Source organism: Odontesthes bonariensis, chromosome 15, assembly GCF_027942865.1.
Source record: "Odontesthes bonariensis isolate fOdoBon6 chromosome 15, fOdoBon6.hap1, whole genome shotgun sequence".
Lineage (NCBI taxonomy): Eukaryota > Metazoa > Chordata > Actinopteri > Atheriniformes > Atherinopsidae > Odontesthes > Odontesthes bonariensis.
In genome coordinates, this window is record NC_134520.1 from 16,949,458 (window position 1) to 16,976,266 (window position 26,809).

The 26,809-nt window shown below is 39.9% G+C and overlaps 1 protein-coding gene across 2 annotated transcripts in view; it reads left to right on the forward strand.

Moving 5' to 3' along the window:
• trabd2b (TraB domain containing 2B) overlaps window positions 1–26,809 on the forward strand; it is a 71,776-nt gene that overhangs the window by 30,580 nt on the left and 14,387 nt on the right. For both annotated transcript variants that reach the window (XM_075484345.1, XM_075484344.1), the window contains exons 3-4: window positions 12,060–12,206; window positions 17,462–17,636. In XM_075484345.1, coding sequence (XP_075340460.1) covers window positions 12,060–12,206; window positions 17,462–17,636 — 322 coding nt within the window. The remainder of the gene's footprint in view (window positions 1–12,059; window positions 12,207–17,461; window positions 17,637–26,809) is intronic.

Here is a 26,809-nt window from a genome sequence, read left to right on the forward strand (position 1 = left end):
ATATGCTACCTATTGACTTGTCGTTCCTCTTTATTGAAAAAGAGAAAAAAGAAATACAAAAGACACCAAATTACAATGGGCGGATGATGCGTGGAGGGAGAAAAGATTTTGTCTGTGAAATACATCAGAACTCTCTTTGGTGGTAAAACAGCTTTTAGGTGCCGGCAAACCTTGACTTGGAAATGCTATAATCTACTGTATTTGTGTGTTTCTGTCCACACTTAATTTCTCTATGTTTTAACTGGGGAGATGAGCTGGACTAACTGGATGTGCTGAGGGTTTGGAAATGACTGAGCAGAATGAACCTTACTTACAGTGTGATTTCAACCCCTAAAAAAAAACCTTAAGTTAACACTCGGGTCTCACACACACTCCTCATTCAGTGCCTGAAAGGTTCACATTGCATTTGTACTCTGTTTCTCTCTGTTTTTCTGCAGGCTGAATACACTTGCGTGAAATCGAACATTTCTCCAGCTGATTTGCCGTGAAATGGTGTGCTTGTGTGGGATTACTCTCTGTTAGCTTCAGCATTGAGCCTAACAGAGGCGTGACTGACAGAGGGGAAGAGAGGAGAGGAGAGGAGAGGAGAGGAAGCTTGGTCCACTTACTGCAACTTATGCTAGACCAGTCTATTAGACAGTGAGAGCACTGTGCAATTTAGACAAACTCTGTGGTGAAGACAGACGCTTATGGAAACACAAACATAGTATCCTCATCTATGCACGTATGCACACAAGCATTGAGTTACAACTGCACACCGCTTCCGAGTGCGCAAGTGTGTAAGATGTGGAGCACAGGAAAGAGGAAGGACATGAAAGCTAAATAAACAAAGATCAGTGATGGTGGAAGTAGATCCGCTTCAAATGAAAGAAAAGAGAGAAAGAGTGTGGACGGTTGAGGTGGGTGGGAGAGAGATGAAGGGCTGAACTGTATAATCTAGACAGATTTGTCACTGTGAACACATAACCTGGGAGCGGAAAGGGGGGGGGGGGAAGGGTGGTGATTGAGTGTTTAAGAATCGATGAGGAGACATGAGTTGTTGTGGGAGGGATGCGGACAGGTTTAAGGATGAAGAGGCTTAGTGGGAATGAAGAAGGGTGATGGTGTGAAGGATACGACTGGCCAGCTGTGCTGCAGATCTGCTCGGCCAGGAGGATGACGAGGAGGAGGTGAGGGGGACGAGGCTTGCTCCCTCCTCTCATATGGACATTTACTGGTTAACTGTAAACATATGGCCTTTTATCTCCGCTTGTTTTTTACTCTCATGGATTTTATAAGGATTATATCTCCTGATATGTGTCTTGCACTTCTTCATTTTGTCTCTCTTTTCATTCTATTGTATTTAATTTCTCTTTCTTGCTTGATTACTCTCTGCTTCTCTGTTCACACACACTAAGAAACTGGATGTGCAGACTCAGTCATACATGTAAAAGCCTCTTATTCATATGCCTTCAATGTGACAATATCCTTTTCTTTATAGCTGTGGTCTTCTGCATCAAACTGAAGTGTTCAATCTGCACATAAAATACGACTCTTGTAGGTAAATGAAAAATGTGAAATAAAAACTGGCTGAAATGATTTGAAAATCATTATAATCCTGCATTTCATCAAAAGTAATGTGCGGTGTGCAAACCGTTTTAGAGCTCTCTTAGCCTAAAGTTTTTTCAACATAACGATGGGATTGTAATTTTTACTTTGGAAAAGAACCTAACTTTGGATGTCTCTCCTTTCTTGTTGCTTTCCTTGTCACATTTAGTTGTGGTGCAAGCTCTGTTTTAGATGTAAATGGTTAAGTGGGGAGGGTGTCTGGATCCATTCATGGGCAGAAGTGGGAGTGGTAATCAGGTTCAGGCTCGAGCAGTTAAGTGAAATGAGCTTTATAACAGAGAACTACACATCCTCACGGCTTCGTAAATCTGGTCAAAATAACGCATTTGCACATTTCTGCCCTTAAGTCTCGTTATGAAACTTTTATGAAGAGTTTTATGCATTTGGATCCTGACATTGTAGTTTTGAAAGAATTTTTTTTTCCATTCTTGTAGGATTACAGTGTCACAACAGTTCAAGGCCTCATTTCATATTGGTCATAATGACTTTAATGGGTGACAATTCTCTTTGACTAAAGAGCCTCTGCAGGATCGTGTCTGATTTTTTTTCAAAGAAAAAATGTATTAACATAAACTGTTAAAGACAGAGCTTCAATTTTATTTCTTTTACAAATCTTTTACAATTTTTTTTTTTAAGAAAGAGGGTTACAGTAAAAATAGAAAATATAAACTCTCTGACTTGCTTGCTTCAGTGCATATGCAAACCTGAACTCAGTGATTTCTTCAAGGGAAGAGCTGACTCAACTTGCCATGACATCATTTGATTAGAATGATGTGTTATGATTGAGGGACCTGTGAATACATACACATTCAGAAATGTCTGCATGGATTCCACTTTTGGAATTAATTCAGCTCCTGCTAGCTGTTCAAACACTTGCTGTTTCTCTGTCTGGATGCAGTATTTCCTGCATTACACAATTTATGTTCATTCAGCAGAGAATGTGCGGCTCTCATGTTTCAAACGGCCTTCAGATGTGGACTAAGCAAAGTACAAATCATTTCTTGGGAATTATTCTGACCAAATCTATTAGTTCAACCAGAGCAGACTGGAGAAGATAAGAGAGAGTCGTTGGGCCGCCTGCTTTGGGGTCCAAGACGCATGTTTTAAACATACACGACTGCTTCTTTCTCATGGTGTGGAGAAGCCCCAGCTCATCTGGTTTGCATAGCATCACACATCATAATGGAAGGCCAGATAAATCCAATGGAATTTGATGAGTTTTTTCCTTGGAAAAAACGTGAATATGAAATGTGTTGGGATTAGTGAAGGCAGTGACTGTAGAAGTGTACTATGAGCTTTGGTAGCAATAAGGTTAGCGTGACCTGATCAAATGTCCGTCTACACAAAACCTTTAATCTTATTTCCTTTAAGAACAACAGAAGGAATTCGGTGGATTAGATTGATGTATGTAGTGTTTCTGCCCTTGAACGAACAGTTACTGCATCTTGAAATAATGTAAATGGCAGTGTTGAGAGTGACGACAACGCCATCTCTCATCAAGTGACGTGACATGGCAGCTACGTGTGTTTGGAAAATGGTGAGATGCCCGCTATTTATCCACTACATTCTTTCTATTTTTTTGTATTGGCATGCATCAATGCCACATGACAAAAAAAAGCCTTTATGTCTAATCTTTGTTTCATTATTTATTAATATGATAGTTTGTAACTTTTACAGTAACTTTTTAATTACAATTGCAGAATTTAACATTTTTGTGATCCGTTACTGTTTACCTTTTTAAAGACACTGGTTTGGTAGGATTCTGATGAAATAAACCATTTTCTAATAATAAACATACAGAAAGTTCCATCTTCCTTTTTTTCTCAGTGGCGATAGTAATGTGTTTTTGCACAACAAATCTCTAAAAAGCGAACGACAACTAAAAAAAGAAAAACCTGAATAATCTACCAAGTCTCAAGTCTCAGTGGATTGTGTAAGGTCTTGGTTGATCCACAGCACAAAACATTTCACTAAAAAAGCTCAAACATGATACCATGACTATGTTTTCATCACATATTTCCCCACAGACAAGCAGTTTATGCCTCGCTGTATGATTATAAGGTGGTTTCAATGTCTTTCTACATCTCATTATATTGACATTTGACATCTTGCTGCATTTGTTACCACATCAACTTTAGACATCTTAGAAGATGTAGACTTGTGACACTGTCTATTTGGGGTAAAATGCTACAGAGGAAGGATCCATTGTCTGTAGAAACACCCATTCTGGAGAACTCAGTTTGTTCATTCCACACAGTGTTCTCATCACTTCTTTCACTTTTCTAATATGCTCTGACTTGCGATTGGTTAGGGTTCAATATTAAGTTCAAGAATATAAAGTTTGGTTACAATTATTACACATATAATAGGTATAGATGTCACAAAATAAATGTTAGAGTTAGAAAAATGTTGTTTAGGGCTTACACATTAAATTATTCATGGAGAAGTAATGTTATCGTTATGTATGTGACTGTAATGGAAACAACACTCAAAGGATAGGTTAGTGTCTTAACAATTTGTACCTGTGGATAGTGACACTACTACATTTTGTAGATGAGGACAAACTTCCCTTTTGCAAGTTTTCTAGGGCTCAATCTACACTTGAGCAACCGCTTTCACATTACTATTTGTGATTATATTTATTGCAAGACTCCTATTGATATAGAGTGGTGTATAGCTTTGAATTGAATGCATCCTTTTTAAAGTGGGCTTCATATTTTCAGATGTACTCTCTTCAGTCAGAAGAAAAAAGATGGGCATATTTCTCTCCTTCACATTAATGTTGTCATATACTGTTTGTTTTGTCTCCATATATCTGCACCCTTACAATCTCTCTCTGTAGTTTCCCACCACTCTTTCATACCCTGCACTACTCACTGCTGGGCGTTCACAGTGAGGAACCAGGTGCTCGCTTTGTCACTCTGGTTTGAGCGATACTTTATTATTTTCCTTTTCTGTAGAAGCAGGAAAGCCAGAGGATGACTGACACAGCGGTTGTGCTGCCAAGGCAAGCAGCAGGGTTTATTTGTAGACAAGTGTAGAGGAGACCCCCACCTCTCACTCACTGGAAACCCTTATTAAGAGGAGAGATAGGACACTCTGGAGACTGAGGGGTTCCATTGGAGTGGATGTATGGGTGTCTATAGAAGAAGTTAAACACAAAGAGAAGAACAAGCAGAAGAAGGAGGAGTTTCGTTGAGGTTTAGAGTGTGAACCTTAATCAGAATATAACAAGAAAAGAGTTGACATTTAGGGGATTTGTTCTCTTTTTTACCATACCAAACTAAGAGAGGGATATCTCCCATCATTAGATCTACACCCCCTGCTTCAGAGAGGAAATAAGACAGGATGGAAGGAAGAAGGAGGGGAAAGAAGGGGAGCAGCAGGCCTCTGCTGCTTGGATTGTCCCCCTGGTAATCCCTGGATTTCCTGGGCTGAGACAGGAGGTAGACCAGGCACGGCCAGAGACTTAGTGAGACAGCGAGAAAGAAAGAGAAAGGAAGTGGGAAGAGAAAGAGGCAGAGACAAAAGAGAAACAGTGTTCATAACAGTGCTGTTGTGATTTCTGCATTATGTGGTTCATATCCACATATTGCTCAAAGAGGGTTGTGGTGTGTCTAATTGTTAGCATGTGTACTTATGGGTGGTTGTATATGTGTTTTTTAGTGTGCATGCATATGTGTGTATGGTGGGTATTAACAGGGATAAAGATTTGGAAGCGAGCAATGCTCTGGTTTGTTGTAGCTCATGCCAGATGTGATGAGTTGAAAATGCTGCTTACCTTCAAATAAGCCAATTCAGAAAGGCGGTGAAGGGCTGTAAAACTGTTCTGGCAATGCTTTAATGTTGTAGGTTGCATTTAAGGTATTTTTGTCTTCAAATGTTGCCTTAAAAGCCCTGGACAGACTACATGATTCCCACAGAATGAAAAAAGGGCATCAGGTCTGGAGGGTTTGCTTGAAGATATCACATAAGACCATCTGGACAACTTTGAAGTGGTCGTGTGTGACACCATCTATGCTAATGTATTCAAGGTGCATTTTAAGGAGTTGTAAGGAGTAAAGAACTGCAGGCTTGTGAAATAGCCTCGCCACTTCTGCATACATGTTCAAGCATGAAGTCATACTGAGATTGTGAGAGTTGGAAAAAAATTGGAGGCATTTTTTTTTTTCTGGGATGAGATATTGCACTTCTCCTATTCTTGGGTTGCCCAGGATGTTATTTCAGCTCCCTACCTCCTTCCCTCCAGTCATCCCCGGGGTGCTGTGAACCCAATTCCCTCTCAAGGTCTGTATAGCTGAAGCCCGCAGGGTAGCTGGCTCGACCTACAGGAGCCCAGCAGTGTGTATCCTGGGTTGGAGGTCCAGCTCCTCTCTTTCTCAGGCTATGAAATACAAGCATCTCTCAGGGAAACGGGAGCGGTCAAGGGGAACGCACCACCCTGAAACAGTTTGGACTGTTTTTTTTTTTTTTTTTTTTTATCGGGAGCCCATTAAATGACCAGAGACAAATACAGAGTGACAAAGCTGAGTTCCCATTTCTGTTTTGTTTAAATGAAATTTGCCAAAAAGTTTATGAATAACAATTTATTGCTCATAAAATTAATCAAAAGGTTACTCACATATCACATTATTAACCTAAATCATATTGAATTAACAACAACTTTGAACACACTTTCAACACCTCTATATGATGGAAATTAGTTGACAGTGAAACAACCAATCAAAACAGAGCAGAAAATCCCTCCAACTGCTCCAATCTTTCTGTTACACTTTTAAAAATGTGACAGGAATGATGTTATTGCCAAAATTTGAGGACAACACATCCAAACACTGCACTTCCAGTTTAGAAATGTATTTATTCATTTAGATGACTCAGCAACAGCGAGAAAAGACGATGAAGAAAGGGAAAAATTAAGATTTGTGAGAGAACAAACCAGATCTCAGATCTCATAACTGACAATGACAAGCTTCTTATTAATACCCACTTTTTATGCATAATAACCCAAACTCACCACTGTAGAGGGATCTTCTGTGCCACATGTGTTCCTTGTAGAGAACAAAGCTTAATTTCTCTTATTTTTTCACACTTTTAACTCTATGGCTCGTGTTCTCTACTCTCTGTCTTAGGCATGCCATTTCTCTTCCCTTCATTTCTGATTACTTTCTTTTTCAGTCAGTTTTCAGAAACATCAATTTGTGTTTCAGTCTTGTATCATTGAGAGAAAAGATGCATAAAGGATAGGATCATTATAAGAGACGTATCATGCCTTTTCTTAAAAGTTGACATACTTTTCTGTGATGAAATGAAATTATGAAATGTCTGTGACATACCCTAGTCTAAATATCACAGGAAAACAATAAAACAGTTCCCTTTTTTAGCTGTGTTTTTACAGCTCTGGTCATAGCAGACAGTTGCCCTGCAGTCCTATTCTTTCTTTCTGCAGGACTTTGCCATGCAAACGTATTTTTGGACAGAAATTACAGTCAGTGACTCCTGAAGCACATCATTACTATATCAGAAAGCATATAGTGCATAACCTGAGAGCTCACATTTGCACAGTATCCCAGTCTCGTGGCTAAATGAAATGTGAAATCGTCAAGTAAATTTATTGCGTGTGCGTGTTTGTGTGTGTGTCAGCACACACAAAAAAAACTCCAGTGTGTAAAACAATATCATAGCATTTTGTTTAAAGCTGCAGTCTGCAGGATTTGTTGTTGTCATACGTAAAGTCCTAATTTTTGGCTTTTTAAGAGTTTACATGATCTATCAGAACACTTGAAGTTGAAAACGGTGACCTCCGTAGTCGCAAAATGCAAAAAATGCTTATTTTTTAACTGAAAAATAAAAAGTTATTCAACTTCCTGTCCCGCCCCATCAAAACACATGAGAACTCGTGCACGTCTACGTGCACGCCAGATTCGCGTACACGACTCCTCATTAATCAACTCACCTGTCATTTGCGATCATGGAAGACACAGTAAGTAGACTAGCCCGTAATGAAGTTCAATAGTCCAGATAAATAAGCGTGGGGACGAGCCTACCTTGTATCGCGCGTGCACAATCGGTGACTGACAGGCAGCAGAGCCCAGCTCGTAACCTGATTGGTTACCTTTTACCGGTCCGGTCTGCAATTTTGTAAACAAACCTGCTGGCTTTGGAGGTACCTAGCGGGACATATAGGGGACCTAGAGAACTCATTTTTTTTTGTATTGGGGTATTTAATGTATTACTTTCATAATCCCCGGACAGTTCCAGGCATTATGCTTGAAAAAGAGTTGCAGACTGCAGCTTTAAGACTCATGGATTGACTCTTGTATCACAGTTAAATGGTCATGTCAAGATGGATTTCTGTCCTGACTACCAGTGGTTTCAAGAAATTTCACTTGGAAATGTAATTTTTCCATTGAGTCAGTGTTTCCGTCTTGCACTTTGTCTTTCTGTTTTGTCACAGTTTTCCACATAACAGACTACTTAGTTAAGGTTAGGTATAAAAACAAGGTTAAGAACACATTGTGGCTTGCATTAAAAATTACCTGTAAGAATGTATCAGATCAAAATATCTTTTTCTTAATTATTGTCAGGATACATGAAGATTTGGTGGTTATCACCGTCGCCCCACAGCAAGAAGGTCCTTTGAGATGTTGGCTTTGGGCCTCTCTGTGTGGACTTTGCATGTTTTCCTTGTATGTGTGCGTGAGTTTTCCGTTGTGTGACTATTTTACGTTTTTCCGTGAAAGTGGGCTGCACACACACACCAAACCAACCTCAGACTACCCCCACATCAAACTGCAGCAAAAATACTTGACTGGCAACTTTATTATCAAATACTTACATTTCCCTCATCTGCAGCTGGCACTGATCCCTCTTTTAGGAACAGTATCGTTGCACGTCATGCGTTGAACTAGCTCCAGTTGTTAAACACCGCACCACAGATGATAACACTAAAGTAATGTAATGGCCAGCCAGCTGTTCAAAATCCCATTGTAATTCCTCCGCCATTTATAAGCTCCATAAATCCCGGGCTTCCCAGTTGGTCCATTTCTCTGTGTTTTGTTCAAATTTTGAGTGGTTAACATGAAGAACTGTAACTTATATTGACAAACTATTACCGGTGTCACAGGTATGTTTTTTGAATGGTGATTATCCCTGTCCTGCCCTTTCCAGAAACAAGTGGGAAATTGGAATGTACAACTTCTGGCTGGGCAAATCAATAGCAACAGCACAGCAGAAAAGCGTGGGCAGAACGTTTTTTTTTTTCTTCCCACTTCCTCACTTCCTAGGTATAGGGAATGATTTGAATTTGTGGAGACAATAGGTTGAAACAAAGATGAGGAGGCTGGTCAATTCTACTCTGAGATGTAAGTGTGATGTAACAGTACCCTGCATATCCAAACGGCTCATTAAGGAGATATATTCAAACCCTGGTACCCCCCCCCAAAAAATGACAGGATTGTGTTATGTCTTGTTTTTTTTTGAGCTGGTCATTGGTACCTCAGACACTCAAATATATGTTCTCAAACACTGATATTTTAATTATATTTGCCATTCAAAAGGTATTTTTTGGGAACATGGATATGACTGTTGGGACAAGATTGAAGCAAACAGGATTATAATTTTTTAAAATATTTTTTCAATCTATTTAATTTTTGTACCTGCTACCATTGATGATGCGTGTTACACAGCTCTCAAATCAATGCTTTCCTGGTCTTTAGAGTTTGGCCTTACACTGGTTGCTTTCAGCCCGCTGCTCTTCTGCTCCATCCATCTCTCACATTCTCCTATTCAGATTTACAGAGGCATAAGAGTGAAATGAGGCAGTTGACAAGTGTGAGCTCACTCACTTCCAGCACCTTGTCATTGGCACCTACTCATTATATGCTTCAGACCTGTAAAAACTTCAAACAAACCAACCTTATTGGAGCTAACAGCCATGCACTTTAAAGTCAACTGCCGCAATGTACTCACATTGTGGATACATCATATTCTCTGAAACTTAAAAGATCTCTCAGATTTTTTTTCTATTTTACATTACCCCCACCCCTGACCGACCCGGTCTTTCTGATTTCCTGCCAATGCTCGCTAATGAATTTTTGGAGTGCTGCGCTCAGATTGCAGGTTCCAAGACCATCCATGCGCTCTTCTCCTTCCAGCTTAGTTCTAATAAAGCTTTTATTTAATTACAATGGGAGTTTCTCACGCATGTGTTAGACAATGTGTGGAAAAAAAAAAAAGAGGCAAGACCTGCGGTAGTAAATTATGTGGTGAACAGGGTCAATGTTTGTTACTTTAGAGAGACCCGGTTGCAAAAGGGTTGGTTTGTCATGGTGAGTAGGCCACTTCAGCCCGAGAATACCCACTCCGTCAGACACACACTCACATACACGCAGACATATTCACATTTATACATATACTCGCATGCAAACACGCACAGACTCTCTCTCACACACACACGCACACGGGAAATGTTTGCTCATTTTCTCTCTCCTCTTCCTTCCCCCTCTTTCCCTCCCTGGAGTGACTGACATGCCCTCTCATTCAGGCCAGCTCAAACTCGGGCACCATGGTTACAGCTGCAGAGATGTTCTTTGCCCAGGAGACAGACAATATTGAAATAACAACCTCCTTAACAACACAACCAGTCATGCACTCTTTCTCACGTCTGTTGCGTCTGGGGCACTTTGCCATGTTAAGGGAAACTACCGAAGCTGGCCTGGTTACAGAAACCCTGGCAGGTGTGTGTACCCTGACAGCTCCTCACCCTGAGTCTGCCCAGGGCTTGCTGCAGTGTTTTTCTTGGAAAGACCTTAAGATGTGGCAGAGAGCTCGGTGGGTCAAGAACTTCAGGCAGTGGCAACTCACTGGCATAGAATCAACCTACATTGCAGTAAAATTTGTTACAGTTGTTAGTCTTAATGTCTTTGGGGATGGCATCATCCTGTTTTTTTACGAGTGGTTTTGAATCTCTCATCAGATGTAAATAGAAACTGAAGTTGTGTATAATGTCATTACAAATCCAGATATAGGCTGAGGAAAGCTCAAGTTCTATTTTTTGTCAGCCTGAAATGGTTACAGGTTTGATCAAGACCCATTCCCAGACCGTTCACCTTTGGCAGGCTGACAGCGTGGCGTTTGTGTAGCTGGATGAAATGTGTCAAAAGGAATGAAAAAGTTCAGACTCAGCTCTCTGGCGTGCAGAGGGAAGGGGTAGAGGTCTTTCCCAGTAAAGGGATGAGAGGAGGATGCAGTCTCTTCTGAGGTTAAAGAGGAGAAAGAGCAGAGTAAGAGAAGAAAGGAAAAGGAAGGGGGGCAATGAAAGTGTTATATATGCTGCTGGTTCATTAGTTGTCTCTTTGGATTATGAAAAAAGCAGACTCAAGCTAAAAGGAGCCCACAAGACTGGTTGGAATCAGACGGAGAGGAGAGGGAGAGTCACAAGGTTGAGCTTAGAGCTTGGTTGTGATTATCCCCGTGTAAAGGTTACCTGGAGTTTAAACATTCAATGTGCACAATATAGGCATTATGATTGCGAAAACATGATTGTGTGAATTACGACCCAGACTTCTGACATCGGCCTCAATCAGTTGTGCAGCTGTATCAGCCTTAAGCTGCTCCACAAATCATTTGAGTCTGGATGCTGACGTTCCTCCAGCAGTATTTTCCGAAGTCAGGTTTCTAGGTAATTAGGATTGTAGACATGGATCAGTACAGTGGAGTTTGAAGCTATGATGAGCTTAGTGCGTTGTTCCAGTGGAGCCAGCTGAGACTGTCTCACTGGTTGCAATGTAGAACTATATGAATCCGTGCAGGACAATACAGTAAAAAGAAAACATTTGAATGTCTAACATACCTTTGGTTCCTGTAAGACAGCTTCATAGTGATTGACAAGTCAGTCTCGATTGCCAGGGCAGACAGAGGTGGCGTGGGATTGTAGAGGGCGTGAGCGGAGGGGTTAACCCCTGGTGCCTTCGACAGCTGTGGAGTTTTTTTGACTGGCTGGCGGCTGCACACCATAAATTCTCTGTAAAAGAGGGTTTACTTTTGATTTTAATGGCTGCTGTAAATTTACAACACCCTGGTCCTGGTGAAAGAGAAAGGATTATTTTCTAAAGGTTTTTCTCTCCATTTACCTCTCTCTTTATTCCCAGGTTCTCTCTTTGCTTTAGGAGAATGTCAGTGGAGTCTTGCCATGTCTTCTATGGTCTGCTACTACCTGCCGTGGGCATGTATGGAAAGTGTATAAAAATATCCAAACAGAAATGAAAATGCTTTTTGTAATTCTCAGACGCTGAGCATAGCGGCTTTATTATGTACCAAGCCCATGTTAGGTTTTTAAAGAGGAACGTCAATTGTATCTGCCCAGTCTCCCCCATTTGTATTGTATTGTGCTGAAATTTGTGAATGCCAAAAGTAAGAGCACCCCTTCTGACTTTACCTCTCCTTCCCCGCAGGTGTTGTTTGCTTTGAACCAGACACTGCTGCAGCACGAGGGTGTTCGAGCAGGAAGCCTGCAAGGCTCCTACACCACTGAAGATCTCATCACACACTACAATTGCGGGGACCTCAGCTCCATCATCTTTAACCATGACACTTCGCAGGTTAGTTTCTTTTTTCTCAATCTTACTTTCAGAGATAAGAGATGGTTCATCCTAAATAGAAACATAATCACTCCCTTTTCATTACTCTTTCATTACTAATGACTCAGCTTCATGTCAGCCTTCTGCAGAACAACTGAAGTCAATTAGAACTGCTGGAGTTGGACTAAGAAAAACATACAGAACATAAAATGAACCACCTGCCCAGCACAATACAAATGATCTGATGCCATTACTTCCCTTTGCCAAAACACACAAAATTAGATATTATCTGCCACATTTTCCCACTTACGAAGCTGTACGTGGTCCAACAACAATGTGCTGTATTTATGCTCCCAACAAAGTGTTTCTTCACTGTTTGTAAAGTTGAAGCCAAAAGATGTCAAATACTGAATTACTTTCATGCTATCATCACAGTACACGATATCATCCTGATAACGCCTCACACGAGGGGCGTCATTAACAAGAGTTCTTATCATCACCATTTTGTAGATGGTTGGTAAAAATAATCAATGCGTGAACATTAAACACACACAAAGTTATTCTATTTCACGCCACTGGCAATGTTTCAGCCAAGTATGACAACAACTCGTCATGAGAGCCTTTTGTTTATTTGTTGCCATGTCAACTAAAATGAACTAATTTCTGGATGCTGCTGGTGATTGTTGGCTCTATATTTTTTGTTTCACCCTTCTAAGCATCCATTATCCATATGTCATTATTTTCAAACCTTCTCTGCAAATGGAAAAAAAGAAACGTATTATGTGCTGCAAAAAGGCACCTATATTGCACGTTTATCAATAAAAGCCTAAAAAAGTGCAATGAAAATGGTTTCAGTGAAAAAATAACTTTCAGAAATCATGCGATTGTTATGAGTGCACTCAGGGATGCTTCTAAATACACAGTGTTGTAATATTGTTCAAATCTCTCAATATCCATTGTCCTCTGTGCTCTTTGTGAAGCATGTTCAAAGTTTATTTCAATTTAAGGTTTGGCTGGCACTTTAATTTTCTTTATCTTGTGTTATCTTATTTTCTGCCCTCTTTTTGTTCTCTACTTCACAACCTCTTGTGACACGTTTACATCTGTTAAGATCAAGCTTCAAAAATATAAACATGGTAAAGGAAAAGACCAAGATCAAGCTTCTATTTCCCTCAAACAAAATAAAGTTTTCTTATAACCTAATGCACATTATAAATATATGCTCTAGAACCAAAGATTAATGACTTTTAAAAAGGCTTGAAAATGCAACTGTTCTGTGTATTCTCGGGACAAAAAAAAAAAAAAAAGAGTAGTCTAGTCGTAATTTCCTCACAGTAAAAGAGTTTTGACAAAATACCAGCCACTTACATCTTAAGCACAGAAACATCTGCACCAACGTCCAAAACCCAAATTTGCCAAGACCCAGGATTTGAGTTGGCATAACGCTCACACCCGCTTCTCTACCATTACACAATCATCACTTCAAACTTTTAGACTTTCACATCAATTCCACAAATCTTCACATTGCCATATTAATCCTTCTCAAGCTCGAGTTACTTGATATTCTGACACTTTAATAATTCTGGATACAGCTGAAAACACAGCATCTCACCTCCTCTTAATGTAGTCCCTGCTCTTTTACCGATGGCCTCTACCTCGGTCTTCCCTCCAGCTGTCAAGGCTATTCAGTATGTAGCACACATACATATATGGTAAACACCACATGCAGTAGCACTCTCTATCCTCGAATGCAGATTTACTCTAAAGCCCCCCCATCATAAGTCAATTATGCTGCAATGTCAACCTCCCTAACTGATCCTTAAGTCCCATTAAAGCCAACACACCATGTAACCTCAACTCATTGCCTGACTGCAGAGATTCCACACCGTTTGCTCTAGAGGCACACAAAAGACGGGAAAGCACACACACCATTCCTCAGTTCTTGTGCCAAAACACAAGACTTTTTTTCTTGTTTCTCCATCTTTCTTGCTTTTTATATGGTTCTAGCCATTTCTTTCTCCCTGAGGATTACGAGGAGCTTGTTAGACACAGTTTCACCCACAGTCATGGCTACAGTTGTCTTCTTCATAAGTGCTTTAAATCATAGCAGTTTCCTCCTGCTCTTTTGTCAGTATAGCACTTGGTAGGCAATCTGAACCCCCTTTCATGGTCATGTGATCTATGCCAGGATGAGAGTGTGTGTGAAAATGAAATTCTGGGGCTGTCAACTATTCGGTCTTTTTTGATAGATGGGACTTAATTTAGAGGCCTCCAATACTCCTGATGCTCTCCTGGCTCAGTCTTCATCATAATAAAAAGAAGCTGATGACAGGCCACAGACCACTACCTGGTAAAAAAGTGTTTCATTACGCAAGACACTCCAAATCCAACAAGGAAATAAGATCAAAGTTAGAAAAAAAAAAGTTTAAAAAGAAATAAAGTTAAGCGAGCAATAATTCTGATTCAGACCTAAGATATCTGCAAGCATTTTTGGCATTGACTCAGGGAAAGAGTTTGCGTTTCCTTTGTCTTTCTTTCAAATGGATGTGAAGAAAATTGTTAGAATGTAAAAAGTGGAAGAGTCCAATTCTTGGTGTGAAATTATGGGACACCCCCCCTCCAAATCACATCCTTCATCTTGACCCGCATAAACTCAGAAGAAGGATAAAAAGAAAGAAATAGGACGTATCCCAGAGAGGAGAAACTTCTCAGAAAAAACAAAAACTATTGAGTGGAGGTTAAATGAATACAGAGCTGTACCAGTATTGAGGAGGGGAGGAAATATCTAGCCGTCACTTTAAATTTCCTGTACAGGTCAGGATAGAAAGCAGCTAATACTCGTCCTGCGATAGCTTATCTGCATTTACCATTGCACTCCCACCTTGACCTTATTTTGACCAAACACTCTTTTTTTCTTGTCACGGAACAGTCTTTCTATCCTCACTCATCAAAGTAATCATACAGTCTTTTTCCAGCTCATTCTGTGTTTCTTTGTTACTTATTCCTCCGCATTCAGCAATGTGTGGTTCATTTTATTTATGAATCATTAGATTCTATCAGTCAGGATGAACCTGGGTCACTCACCCTGAGAAAACACAGACAAACTATGCTATAAATATCTTCTTTTTATGCTAGTAGCCATTCATACTGGTGTTAGATTTGAACTGGTCACATTCATAACCAGATGAGGTGAATATCCTAAAAACAGAAAAAAAAAGTCAAACAATAAAGTGCAGAGAGAAGTGTCCATCCTACATTATGTTTTATCATCAGGGTGTAAAACGCACATGACAAAAGCAAGACATATATGCCCGGTGTAAGTGTGAATTAAAACCATTCAACTTTTATGTAAAACAGACTGTGGGAAGAGCAGGGAGGAGAGTGAGAGGAAATGTCTCAGATACAGATTTTGGATGGATGCTGAGGAGCACCTTGTTCACATGTGGTAGAATAAATCGTCCCATGTACTCAGACACCACACACTGAGACACACACACACATTTACGCACCATTTGCAGCGGTTCTACAGTTGTATCAACTTGTCACCCACTTGTAGACAGCAATACTTTGTATGCATGTGTCTTCTTGTCACACTCAAATACAAATCCGGATAAACACATCTGCGAATGTTAAACTTGGAACTTTAACCCCGTCTGTCTCCAGTCTCTCCATTCTGTCATTATTTCCAGCTTTGGGAGGAAAACTGAAGGCAGGGTGGCCCATGGTGAACTCCTGGCCTTTTTTTCACACCTGGCATTAACACGTGTCTTTGATGATCCAATCACAAGTGAGGATTGTGAATATGGACCCTGAATCCGCTCAGATATGATCAATCAGACCACATTCAAAGGTGGTCTGCGCCACATATGAGCATATTTTGTGTGTAGTGTGAACATACATTTGCTGTAGGCCATTCGAAAGGACCACCTACTCAACTGATCTGTTTCCCACCTGTTTAATCATCAGACTTGCATCAAGTTGGATATCTGTGGCTAAAATTAGGTATTTATCATGAATTACAACTGCAAAAGTAAAAATAATGCACTTAAATTTGAATAACTGTGTAGCGTATGGAATCATGGCGTCTGAATTTGCCTCGGTGTGGGTAACACACAAAACATCATTTTTTAGTAGTCTATGACCAGCCTGATGTTCCAAGCAGCCATATCATGCTAACAATCTTTTTAAGCCTCCAACACACACAATGATAAACAGATGAAGGACATAGTTTTTTACCAGGGCTGGATTTTTTCTGACTTACTAGTTGCTGGTTTTATATTTTGCATGGTCATGATAGAGATCTGCTTTGTAATTTCCTTATTATTCATTTATGCATAGAGCATTTTTTCTAACTGCTCACATAAATGCATTCTCAACATTTTAAAAATGATTGTACAAAAAAATTATTGGACAACATGTAAAATTGAAAAATAACAGAACATGGTCAATTCAAGAAATCAATATAAGGAAATTTATGACAAACAGGAAACTCACGGAGAGGACTCGGACGCAGAGTACGGGAGTAAGCTGACAAAACTTTATTTTCCACAAAAACAGGGAAATCCCGGGGAACAAAACGTGCCTCAAAATGAGGAATGTTCAGAAAAAGGCTCTAACTTAACTAAGGAGCTATGAAATACATCAAGGCAAAAGGCCAACCAAAAATCACTCTTACGAAGAACTAGAAGATAACAACAAGTGTGCCTTACCAAGTTGGATGTCTCAGACCCTCATGTCAAACCCCTGTTACTCTACCGATGAATTCAACTCATCCTTGTAGATTAACAACCTGTTGAAAACACTGATAGAGCCAAAAGTGGAATATAGCCAGTCTGTCTCTGCCTGCCTGGCTCATAATAAATCATACAGTAACTGAGCACACTCTCATTTATAGATAATATGTACTTGTCCATGCACACATAAACAGACGTTCAGGCAGTGGAACAAGTAAGGCATACACACTCATAAAATACAAATATTTTTTGACTAGAAGCAGTCTTCCTCGCACACATTTACTCGATTTGTTGATGCTAACTCATCTAAAAGCCAGCCTGAAGAGCATTGCGTTGGTTGTTTTCTGTCAAGAAACACTTCTAGCTGCCAGGAGTCACACTCACTCTTTCGGGCACCAGTACCCACATTCAGCCCTCTCCTTTTATTTCATCTCAGTTTTCTTTGATGCCCTGCCTTTTTATGTTTGATGCATAATCTGAACAATTCATCAACTTGAAAGCTTTTACGTTCCCATTTTCTCACAGTCTCTCTCTTTCCTTCAGCTGCCTCACTTCATCAACAGCTCTCTGCCAGCACATGACCGCTTGACAGCCCAGCAGATTGACAGCTACTTTCGCCGGGAGCTCATCTACAAACGCAACGAGCGAATGGCTCGACGGGTGTCTGCACTGCTGCAGAGAAATCCCAACCAGACATACTTCTTTGCTTTTGGTGCAGGTAAGGCAATCCCTGACATTACATCTGGAATCTGTATGATGAGGTCAGGGTTAATGTTTACTGCCGCTGGACATTCGGAAGGATGTTCACACAACTAACCTTTGACCTTCTGGTTTGGGATGCCTCTCTAAGCTGCAGGCCAAACACACAATTCCATCATGGCAGCAACTCCAATCGGATTCTCTCACATTAAACGAAGTCTTTCCAAGTACACAGTTATTGGAGCTGAGAGAGTGTGTTTGAATGTAATTGTGAAGGGAAAGAGAGATCAGGTTTACTTTAGTCTGGAACAGAGATTCTGTCAACACTAATGTCTGTTTATGGTGAACAAATTTTCTCTTATTTGTGTTTGAAAGTAAAACTTGAGAAAAAGCAGGACAATAATGGTGTGCAATCGTTCCCAGATCTTTGGCATGCTAAATGATATGTGCGTATATGCAAGAGTACACAGACACGCACATGCACAGAAGGCTCAATTACAGCCAACTCCCTCCTCAGAAATGAAGAAACCATGAACTTGTTTGTTTCAATTAGCATTCCTGGCTAATGCTGCCAGTGTTTCCTGCATGGAGTAGTGTGCCCTGAGGGAAGCGGGCATGTGTGCGTGTGTGTATCAATATACACATGCACAGGCACACATGTAAGAATTTTTTCCTCTATGAACAGGTGGTGACTGTGTATCTGTTTGTCTGTTTACTGTACAACCATACATCTGTGTCTTTTGCATGCGAAAATAGTTGGCATTGCCTCTAGGGTGTATGTATGCACGTGCATGTGTTTTCATGTTTTCGTTTATGAATCAGTGAGAGTAACATAAAAAGACGGTGAATTTTGTCCAGCATCTTTGGAGGAAAAAGCCATTGCGGAGTTTGAGCGGAGGCAGGTGAAGGTGGATCAGAATAATCTACTATGTTTCCTATTACAGGTTCTTACAAGTGTAATATTGTTTTAAAATGCACAGGTTTTGTTGGGATGTGATAAAAATCTCTCACTAAGACAATAAAACTTGCTAACTGACCTAATACTGAGTACTTGCATCTAAAATAACTTAACATAAAACCTAGTGTTGTTTACTGTGGATGAATATGCGTCAGTGTAAGACAACCTGCACTAGACTGTAAACAATTCGTAACAATCTGAATAAGAGTAAAGCTGTGGCTCTGTACAAAGTAAATAAAACAGAATGTGAGGATTAACAAACCATTGACAAACCCTATGTGTAAATTTAGGACAGAATTGCAGACATACAAAATGTCAAATGTTTAAAGTGAGAAATTCAATTCAATTCAGTTTATTCATATAGCGCCAAATCACAACAAATGTCATCTCAAGGCACTTCAATGATGCAGTCCAATTCAAGCAAATTAAAGTCCTATTCATTGTAATCAAATCCAATTAATCACATTCAAAATTAGTCCAATTCATACATACATACAAAGCCAATTCAAAAAACAATTTCCTAGCTAAGGAAACCAACAGATTGACCTGAAACTTATCTTTGGCCCAATCTCCCGTCCTGAGCGTGCATGAGGTGTCTGTGGAGAGAAACGACTCCCTTTTAACAAGAAGAAACCTCTGGCAGACTCAGAAAGGGTGCCCATCCACCTCGACCAGCTGTTGTTTAAGAGGACAGAAAAGAAGGGACAACCTACACCATAACACTATTCAAAGAGCTTAAAATTAAACAGAAAACCATGCCAGTATTTTTATTGTACACCATTAAATACCATGTATTTATGTAGAGGACAAGGCTGAAAACCGGTGCTGGAAGTTAATTCAAAATCCAGCATCTTTGAAGGCATCATTAATGATAAGCGATATATATATATATATATACATGCTTTGGAGCACAATATAATGCCAAGAAAATTATGTATTTTACAAGGAAGAGCTTATATTAGCTATGCCAAACTGTATTATAACAACATGGCCTCATACTTATATGAGGGCTAAACTGGCGAATTATGATAGTAGAAATACACAAAATGAAACCCATGCTCTTGAGCAGCAAGAATTTTATCAAGTAGATGGAAAAAGAAAGAAAAAACTATTTTCACACAACAGCAGTAGTCAGTTTTGCTAAAAGAAAAAGTGATGCAGAACAGAATTAAACATGCCCTTTTTTACACTTTTTTTTGAAATGTGTTCCTAGCATCACATTTTATCCGAGGATATATTTAATAAAATCATTAACAAATCTTATATTGATGAAATACCGGGTTTAAACAATCTACTAAACATTCCATTGTGTTCCTATATTACAAAACTGGAATATTTGGACATTCGGTTCGCTTCAGTAGTTAAAGTGAGCTGTCACAGAGCCACACATTTGGCAAGACCATTCATTCTGATGCCGCTTCATGTTTTCGAGGTTGGTTTCTGTTAAGCATTTTGTCCTTCAGCAAAGCAGCTTTGTATGACTGTACTTTTCCAGTGTGTCCAACATGGCCCGGTTAGATGAGAGCCGAACATGTGTGTCAGGTCACCTCCAGGCTGCCGCCTTGCATGTGACAAGACTGACAGCTAGTGTGAAGTGATGGGAACCATTACAGTTTGCCTGCTGTGTGAACTCTCACACACTAACACTAACGTACGCACTGAGAGTCATACTTTAACATATAGACCATACCAGTGCGTGTGGAGGCGCATACTGTACAGAATGCGCAGACACATTCACTCACAAGTATTCACTGAACACAGAAGTCTCAGTAAAATGCTTTGGGATAGAAAAGCAGAGATAAGTCAATTCGGACCAGATTTACGAGGGAGTAGGAATACTTCAGGCTACATGTTTGTTTGATTTTGTGCTCACAATCTGCATGCAATTAGTGTTTGATTTACTACAGAAGCAGCTTATTATGAGCAGGGTAATGGAGCTGCTTTTTTTTCAAAATCTAGTGATACAAAATAAAAAATACCGATTGATAACAATGTGCTCATGATTCCTTTAAACCGTCCCTATGCCTGCAGTTTATCTATTTCAATTATGCTATAGAGAGATTAAAGTAAGAAAAAGGAAATTTGAAGCAAAATGTAGCACCATGAGGGGAAAAGCCCAATAGTCAGCAGTTCTAACTCACACATAATTGCAGACCTTTAAAGTTTAGAGTGATTGATAAAAATGTTTTTCACCAAAAGTGCGTTTACAACGGAAAGAAATACTCAGTCACAGATGAGAAATTAGCTCTACAAACTATGGCTATGAGTTACAAATATACAAAACTGAGATAAAAGGCTTAATAAATCAGCCTTAATAGCCTTTCTCAGGCTCTAATCACAAATCACTCCTTTCTTCTCATGTCTTTTTTCTCTGTGCATGACACTGACACATGTCTTTACAGTCCTGTAACTGTCCCTGCTGGTCCCACTTTCCCACTGGCCGTAACCAGCCATGAAATTTTATCATCCAATGATGCCAGGATGTATTTATGTGACAACCTGGAGCCCCAGAATTCTGGCTATGCTCACGTTTCTCGTCAAGCTTTTAGAGTTCTGTAAAAGAGTAAAAGAGTTCCCCTTATAATCCTCATGCACAGCAGAGCACATTTTGAGTATTTTGGGGGACTAAAGAGAAGAAGGGGTGCGAGGGTTAAGATTATCCAGACATATTTTAAAATAAATACAGCCCAGGGAGATGAATTACAGTCATTTTCATGCCAAATGTGGGCGTACAATAATGTGATCACATAAAATACAATCTTTATGGTCAGATCTCAAATCACATTAACATGACGTGTGTAACTGCAGGCAGTGAACTACAGACCTTTTCTTGTGGATTATAAAATGGAATAATCATCATGTGGGACTCGGGATGTTTTGCATCTGTTTTTGACAGACCCATGATATATTTATTACTAAACACCTCTGCTAGTGTCCGTTGGCTGTATGTGCGTTTAGCACTGAATTTCTGCCATAGAAGTGTTTTAATGGCCCCTCTTGCAGCATTTGCTTTGGGCCAATCACTTCCACAATGAACAAAGTGCAGAAGGAAAACAGGACTGTCAGGAAGGAGCCAGGGCAGCTTTCAGGTCAACTGCCTATAGTTACCAATGTCATAGTCCAATGCAGGATTTTTACCAATGAGTAATTAAACTATACGATGTGTGCTTAAAGTATTTCAGGCAGGAAATCCATCTTTGCTCAGCTCAGCACCTTGCTTCCAAGCCTCCCCCTCTCCTTTCCCTGTAACCCACACCTCTCTGTAGCCTAAGTGTATGCTACCCTGTAGCTTTTTCTTCCGCCCCTTTTCCTGCTTCTTGCCTGCACTTCTGTGAGCACAGACATAAAACACACAATCTTTTTTTTTTCTTCACTTTTACCAACAGGTTATTGATACCAATTACAGAGGTACATGGGGTTCACACAGGTGTAATTGAGTAATCCCAAGTGGTAACAAGAGACAGACTGAGCACTACAGTCTCACTGTCAGTCTCACTGCCAACATTTAATGATATTGATGGTTGACACATATTAGTGAGTAATTCTCTATACTGAGTTGAAGTTTCTTGTAGTGAGTTTACTAAAAGCTAACAAAACATCAATAAAGTAAACCTTTTCAAGTCAATCTTAATTTTGGCCACCGTTTTAAATGACTAAATTTGTAAAATAGGAAGCTTGGTATTGCAAGCCAAATATATTAAACACAGCTCAGCTGTTTTTAAAAACTATTCAGTCTTGTTTCCATCCAATCTTTAGGAGCATTTCTATTTCCAAATAAAACCAGCTACTTGGAAACATAAGAAAAAGTTGAAAGATTGAAACAACAGAAAACATTTTTTTTTTTTTGCTTTACATGCATGTGAAGGTAAGAAATTGGAGCTCAGAGTTTTGTCATTTTGATTTACTTCCCTGAAGCAAACAACGTCAACCTCCAGGTTTTGTTTTGTTGTTTTTCTAAAGCATAAGTGAGAGCTTGGTTTTCATTGCCAGCAGCAAGTCCGACTCATTCCGGTGCGTCAAGGACTCCTTTGCCCTTTGTCACAGATTCTGTTCAGAACTTTTATGGACAGAATTTCTAGGCCCAGCCAAGGGTTAAAGGGTTTCCAATTTGGTTGGCTTGGTACTGCATTGTTACTTTTTGCAAATTATGCGGTCCTTTCGGCTTCATCAAGCAGTGACATCCTGCAGGCACTGGGGGAGTTTTGCAGCAAAATCGGAAGCAGTTTGGATGAGAATTAGCAACTCCAAATGTGAGGGCATGGTTCTTAATCAGACAAGGGTGGATTGCCCTCTCCTGGCTGGGTGTTAGTCAATGTCTCAAGTGACGGAGTTAAAGTATCTTTGGGTCTTGTTCAGTTTAGGTTTAGGTTGGTTCGAGATGGGATGAGATTTTATTGTTTTGCAGAAGTGGGGGAAAAAAGTTTCCAAGAGTTAGGTTTTTTTTTTCTTCCCCAAGTCAGAGATCTGACAGTCATTGTATCTGTGAGCAAAACATGGTCACATTGACAAAAACAACAACAAAACCAAAGACGGAACATTTCCGAAACAGAAAACGCCAACTAAAGTAAAAACACAACATTTAAAAAAAAAAAAAAACCTAGAGGCAAAACCACAAACCCCAAATCAGACAGCACAATAATTAATTTAACAACTGTTGTTTTTCCCCCCTTAATTTTGTTCTCTGTGATATGTTGTTTTCTTTTCCTTTTGTAATTTGTTACATAGTGTGTTACATACATGTAATTTGTTGCAAATACTACTTGTTATAACAGTTTAAGTTTTCTTTTTCCGAAATTTTCTGTTTAATTGTGTGTTTTCAGCTTTTAATCGTTTCTGGAATGTTCTGTTTCTGATTATCATTACAGTCGCCATTAAATGCAACATAACACAGTTTTACTAAGCTGGTCTTTATCAAAGATTTCCACTCAGCTGTTCCCTCTTGGTACTCCTCTTATTTCCGTCTGTCTCCTAAAGGTCTCTCATCCTGTTCCTTTACACCACTGCGGTCACTGCTGTTCACTGTTACAATCACTCTCATGTAATTGGGGTAATAATAGGAACCCACTGTAGGATGATGTAGCTGTCTTCATATGGCCAAATGAATGTATCACAGTTTCCTCCTTGGACACAATGACACAGCAACACCACATAATAATGATCAAGGGAAAACATGCTCACCAACATGTGATATGCATACTGAACACCTGATGCTGTTGCTGTTGTAAATACAAATGAAACTCAACATTTTTTTCTATCCCTCACTCAACAAAATGCATCCCGTTGCCCCATGATTTCGGTCAAACATAAGCTAAAAACATCCATACAAGCACATGAAAGTTATCAGTGCTGAGGAGTGGAAGAGCTCCTTGAGGGTAGGCGGTCTGTTGCTCCAGCTCTATGGTGTGCTTCAGCAGGTTTTCATTTGCCAATTCCTTGGCTGCCGCTGCCCATTCTTATTGAAAACATCCCATGGAATTTCCTGACGCTGCCACGGCCTAGACACCACTTCACACACACTTACACGAGTGTCTGTGTATGTTTGTGACAAAAAGTCATATGATCCTCAGATATTTATCACCAAAAATAGTAGTCACTGTCAAAAGTACATGTGTAGTTTTGTTTGTTTTGAAGTCTGAGCCACTTTAAATCTGCTTGAAAGTTGATTTTTCTGCATATGTCACGCTGCACAGAGCTATAGTCCATTGTGCAGACAGAGTGGATCCATGTGTTTTGCAGTCACTTGCGGTGTTGTGGTGTTGAAGTGATGACTGAGGGAAAGAGCCTTCCTGGCGTGCATGTCACTTTGTCTCTGCAACTCTTCCTTTCTTAGTACATATCTGTTTTTCTCAATTCTTTCCCTCATCTGTCTGTCTGTCTTTAGCATAACTGCATCCTTGTGTCTCTCTGTCTTGACCATTATTGCCTGTGTTACAAGGCTGTTGCTTAAGACTGCTCTCTTGGTCCTTTACATCTGTTGTTGTTTTTCCTTTATCAAATTCATTTACTAAACAATTACCATCCCTTGCTTCTGTCCATCTCTGTCTTTTTGTCTTTTTTCATTCTGCACTCCACTCCACATAGTTTGAGCGCACTTCATGAGGTGACAGCGATATCAGGTATAGGAGTTATGCGTTTGTGAGTCTTTTGCTCTTTCAAAAAGACAGATATGGAAGAGAAGGAATGATGAAAAGACATTATAAGTGCTTTTCTGCTAACAGTTTAGGCTTAGCACACATTCAGATTTATTTTTAACATGAGTGTGGGGTGACTCAGTGGCCAGAGTGGTTTTCTGAAGGGTAAACTGGTGGATTAGCACAAGGATACTACTATCCTGCCTCCGTGTCAATGTTAGAATGTTCATTAAAGGTGGATTTTGTAACTTTGGTCTTTAAAAGCTATCAACACAAGAGGCAGAGTTTTACCAGAAAATGTGAATTTTTCATCTTTTTATTTAGGATTAATACATTTTTTGTCTTTTTTGTTTTTTTACAACCTCCTGGGTGACAATAATAGCAAAGCACCCTTCTTCGTTGACTCTGTTGCCTTTTGATCACTGCTGGCTCCTTTCATTTTAACTGAGGGATCTTCTTGGAAAAATGTCTGACACAAACAGTTTTACTTGTTTCCCTTTGTCTTCAGTGCACATGTGACTTTGTCTTTTCAGCATTAGAATATGGCATTTTGAAATAGCTGAAAAATGTCTCCCGCAATATTTGTGGATATGTAGAAACCCCAAGGCCCAAATGTTATCTGCTACATAAGAGAGCACTTGATTTAAGTTGTTAATACATACTTTGTCTTAATGACTGTAGAAAGAAAATTAGCTTTTTCTATGATTGTTATCTTGTACATTTTTGGGAATGTAGGGTTGTGAGTTTATGTCTTATGGTAACTCTTAGCTACACTGGTTGGATTCCTCTCTAATTAAATCAGCGCAGCTCATTAGCTTGTTCAAAGATTACACAGTACATTAGCAGCTGAAAGAACATCTCATTGCCTGTTGGGAGCCAGCAAGTTTGATGCTACATTTCATACACAAATTGATGCTTCAGTTTTCTTTGCTTTGATATTTGAACATTTCAAATGGCCCACATGCTCAGAACAGAAACCATGTAAGTCCAGAGTGTAAGAATAATGGGCTCACGTCCAGGGACCAGTGGTCGCGCTGGTATTCCTTAAGTGCATTCACCTGTTTTCCCAGGTGTAAATCAGATCCTGATTAAAAGGAGAGAATGAAAACCAGCCGGCCTCTGGGTTCTGAGATGCGAGGCATTTGTATCAGCTGCTGCAGAAACAGACGCAGCTCGGAAATACAGGCACATTAACACACATGCCTGCTGTAGGCTACATACAATCACATATCTGCACGCTTTCATGTTTTTCACTGAGATCATGCTGACTTGATGTAATTTATGCCAGCAGTGTACATATACAATCATTTACAAACCAGAAACAAAAGGACACACACACGCAGTCTACCTCCTCTAAGACCTCTGTAAGGATTCTGAGGATGCCAAAGCCTCTTCTATTACATGTGTGTGTAGACACACAGTGAAGGCAACATCTGAGAGAAACCAAAACAAACAAAAGCAGCAGTTTTAATTTAAAATTCTCTGCCCCCTTTACCTTGTTATTTTTCCTACTTTGTGTTTTTCTACTTTCCCTTCACCTCACCTATTATTTTCCCTTTCAGCGCAACAGGAAAGCTTTTAAAAAAAAAAGCTGCAGTAGCGAACTCACACGATCTAAGTATTTAAATGTGAGGAATCACTTTAAAGCTTCAGACAATGAACCATTGAGCCCTCCCTCCAGCAATTCCAACATGGCCTACCGCATGCTGTGGTCGGCTTTTGGATCTGATCCCTGCAGCTCTCTTGATCTCTGTGTTTGACCAGAACGTCAACCAGAACTTGGACATGAACAGCCCCGTCAACAGTTGTCATTCATAACACCTCAGTGTGGTGCAGGGAGACAGACTGACGTCTCGCTGCATGCAAAGGAAATGAAGTCATTATGGAGATGAGGAATGGGTGAGAGGTGTGAGGGGGTGAGGTTGGCTGTGGGGAGGCTCCAGACTGCCATTATTTCCCCTTCTAGAAGCATTGAGCAAGACTGAGAGGTGGAATATACCATTTTAGATTTTACACATCAAGTGAATGCGGCGCTCTGTTTTCAAGGCAGTGGTTCAACTATTCCTCAAGCGCTGTGGGTAGCTGTTTCTCCAGCTCCGGTCT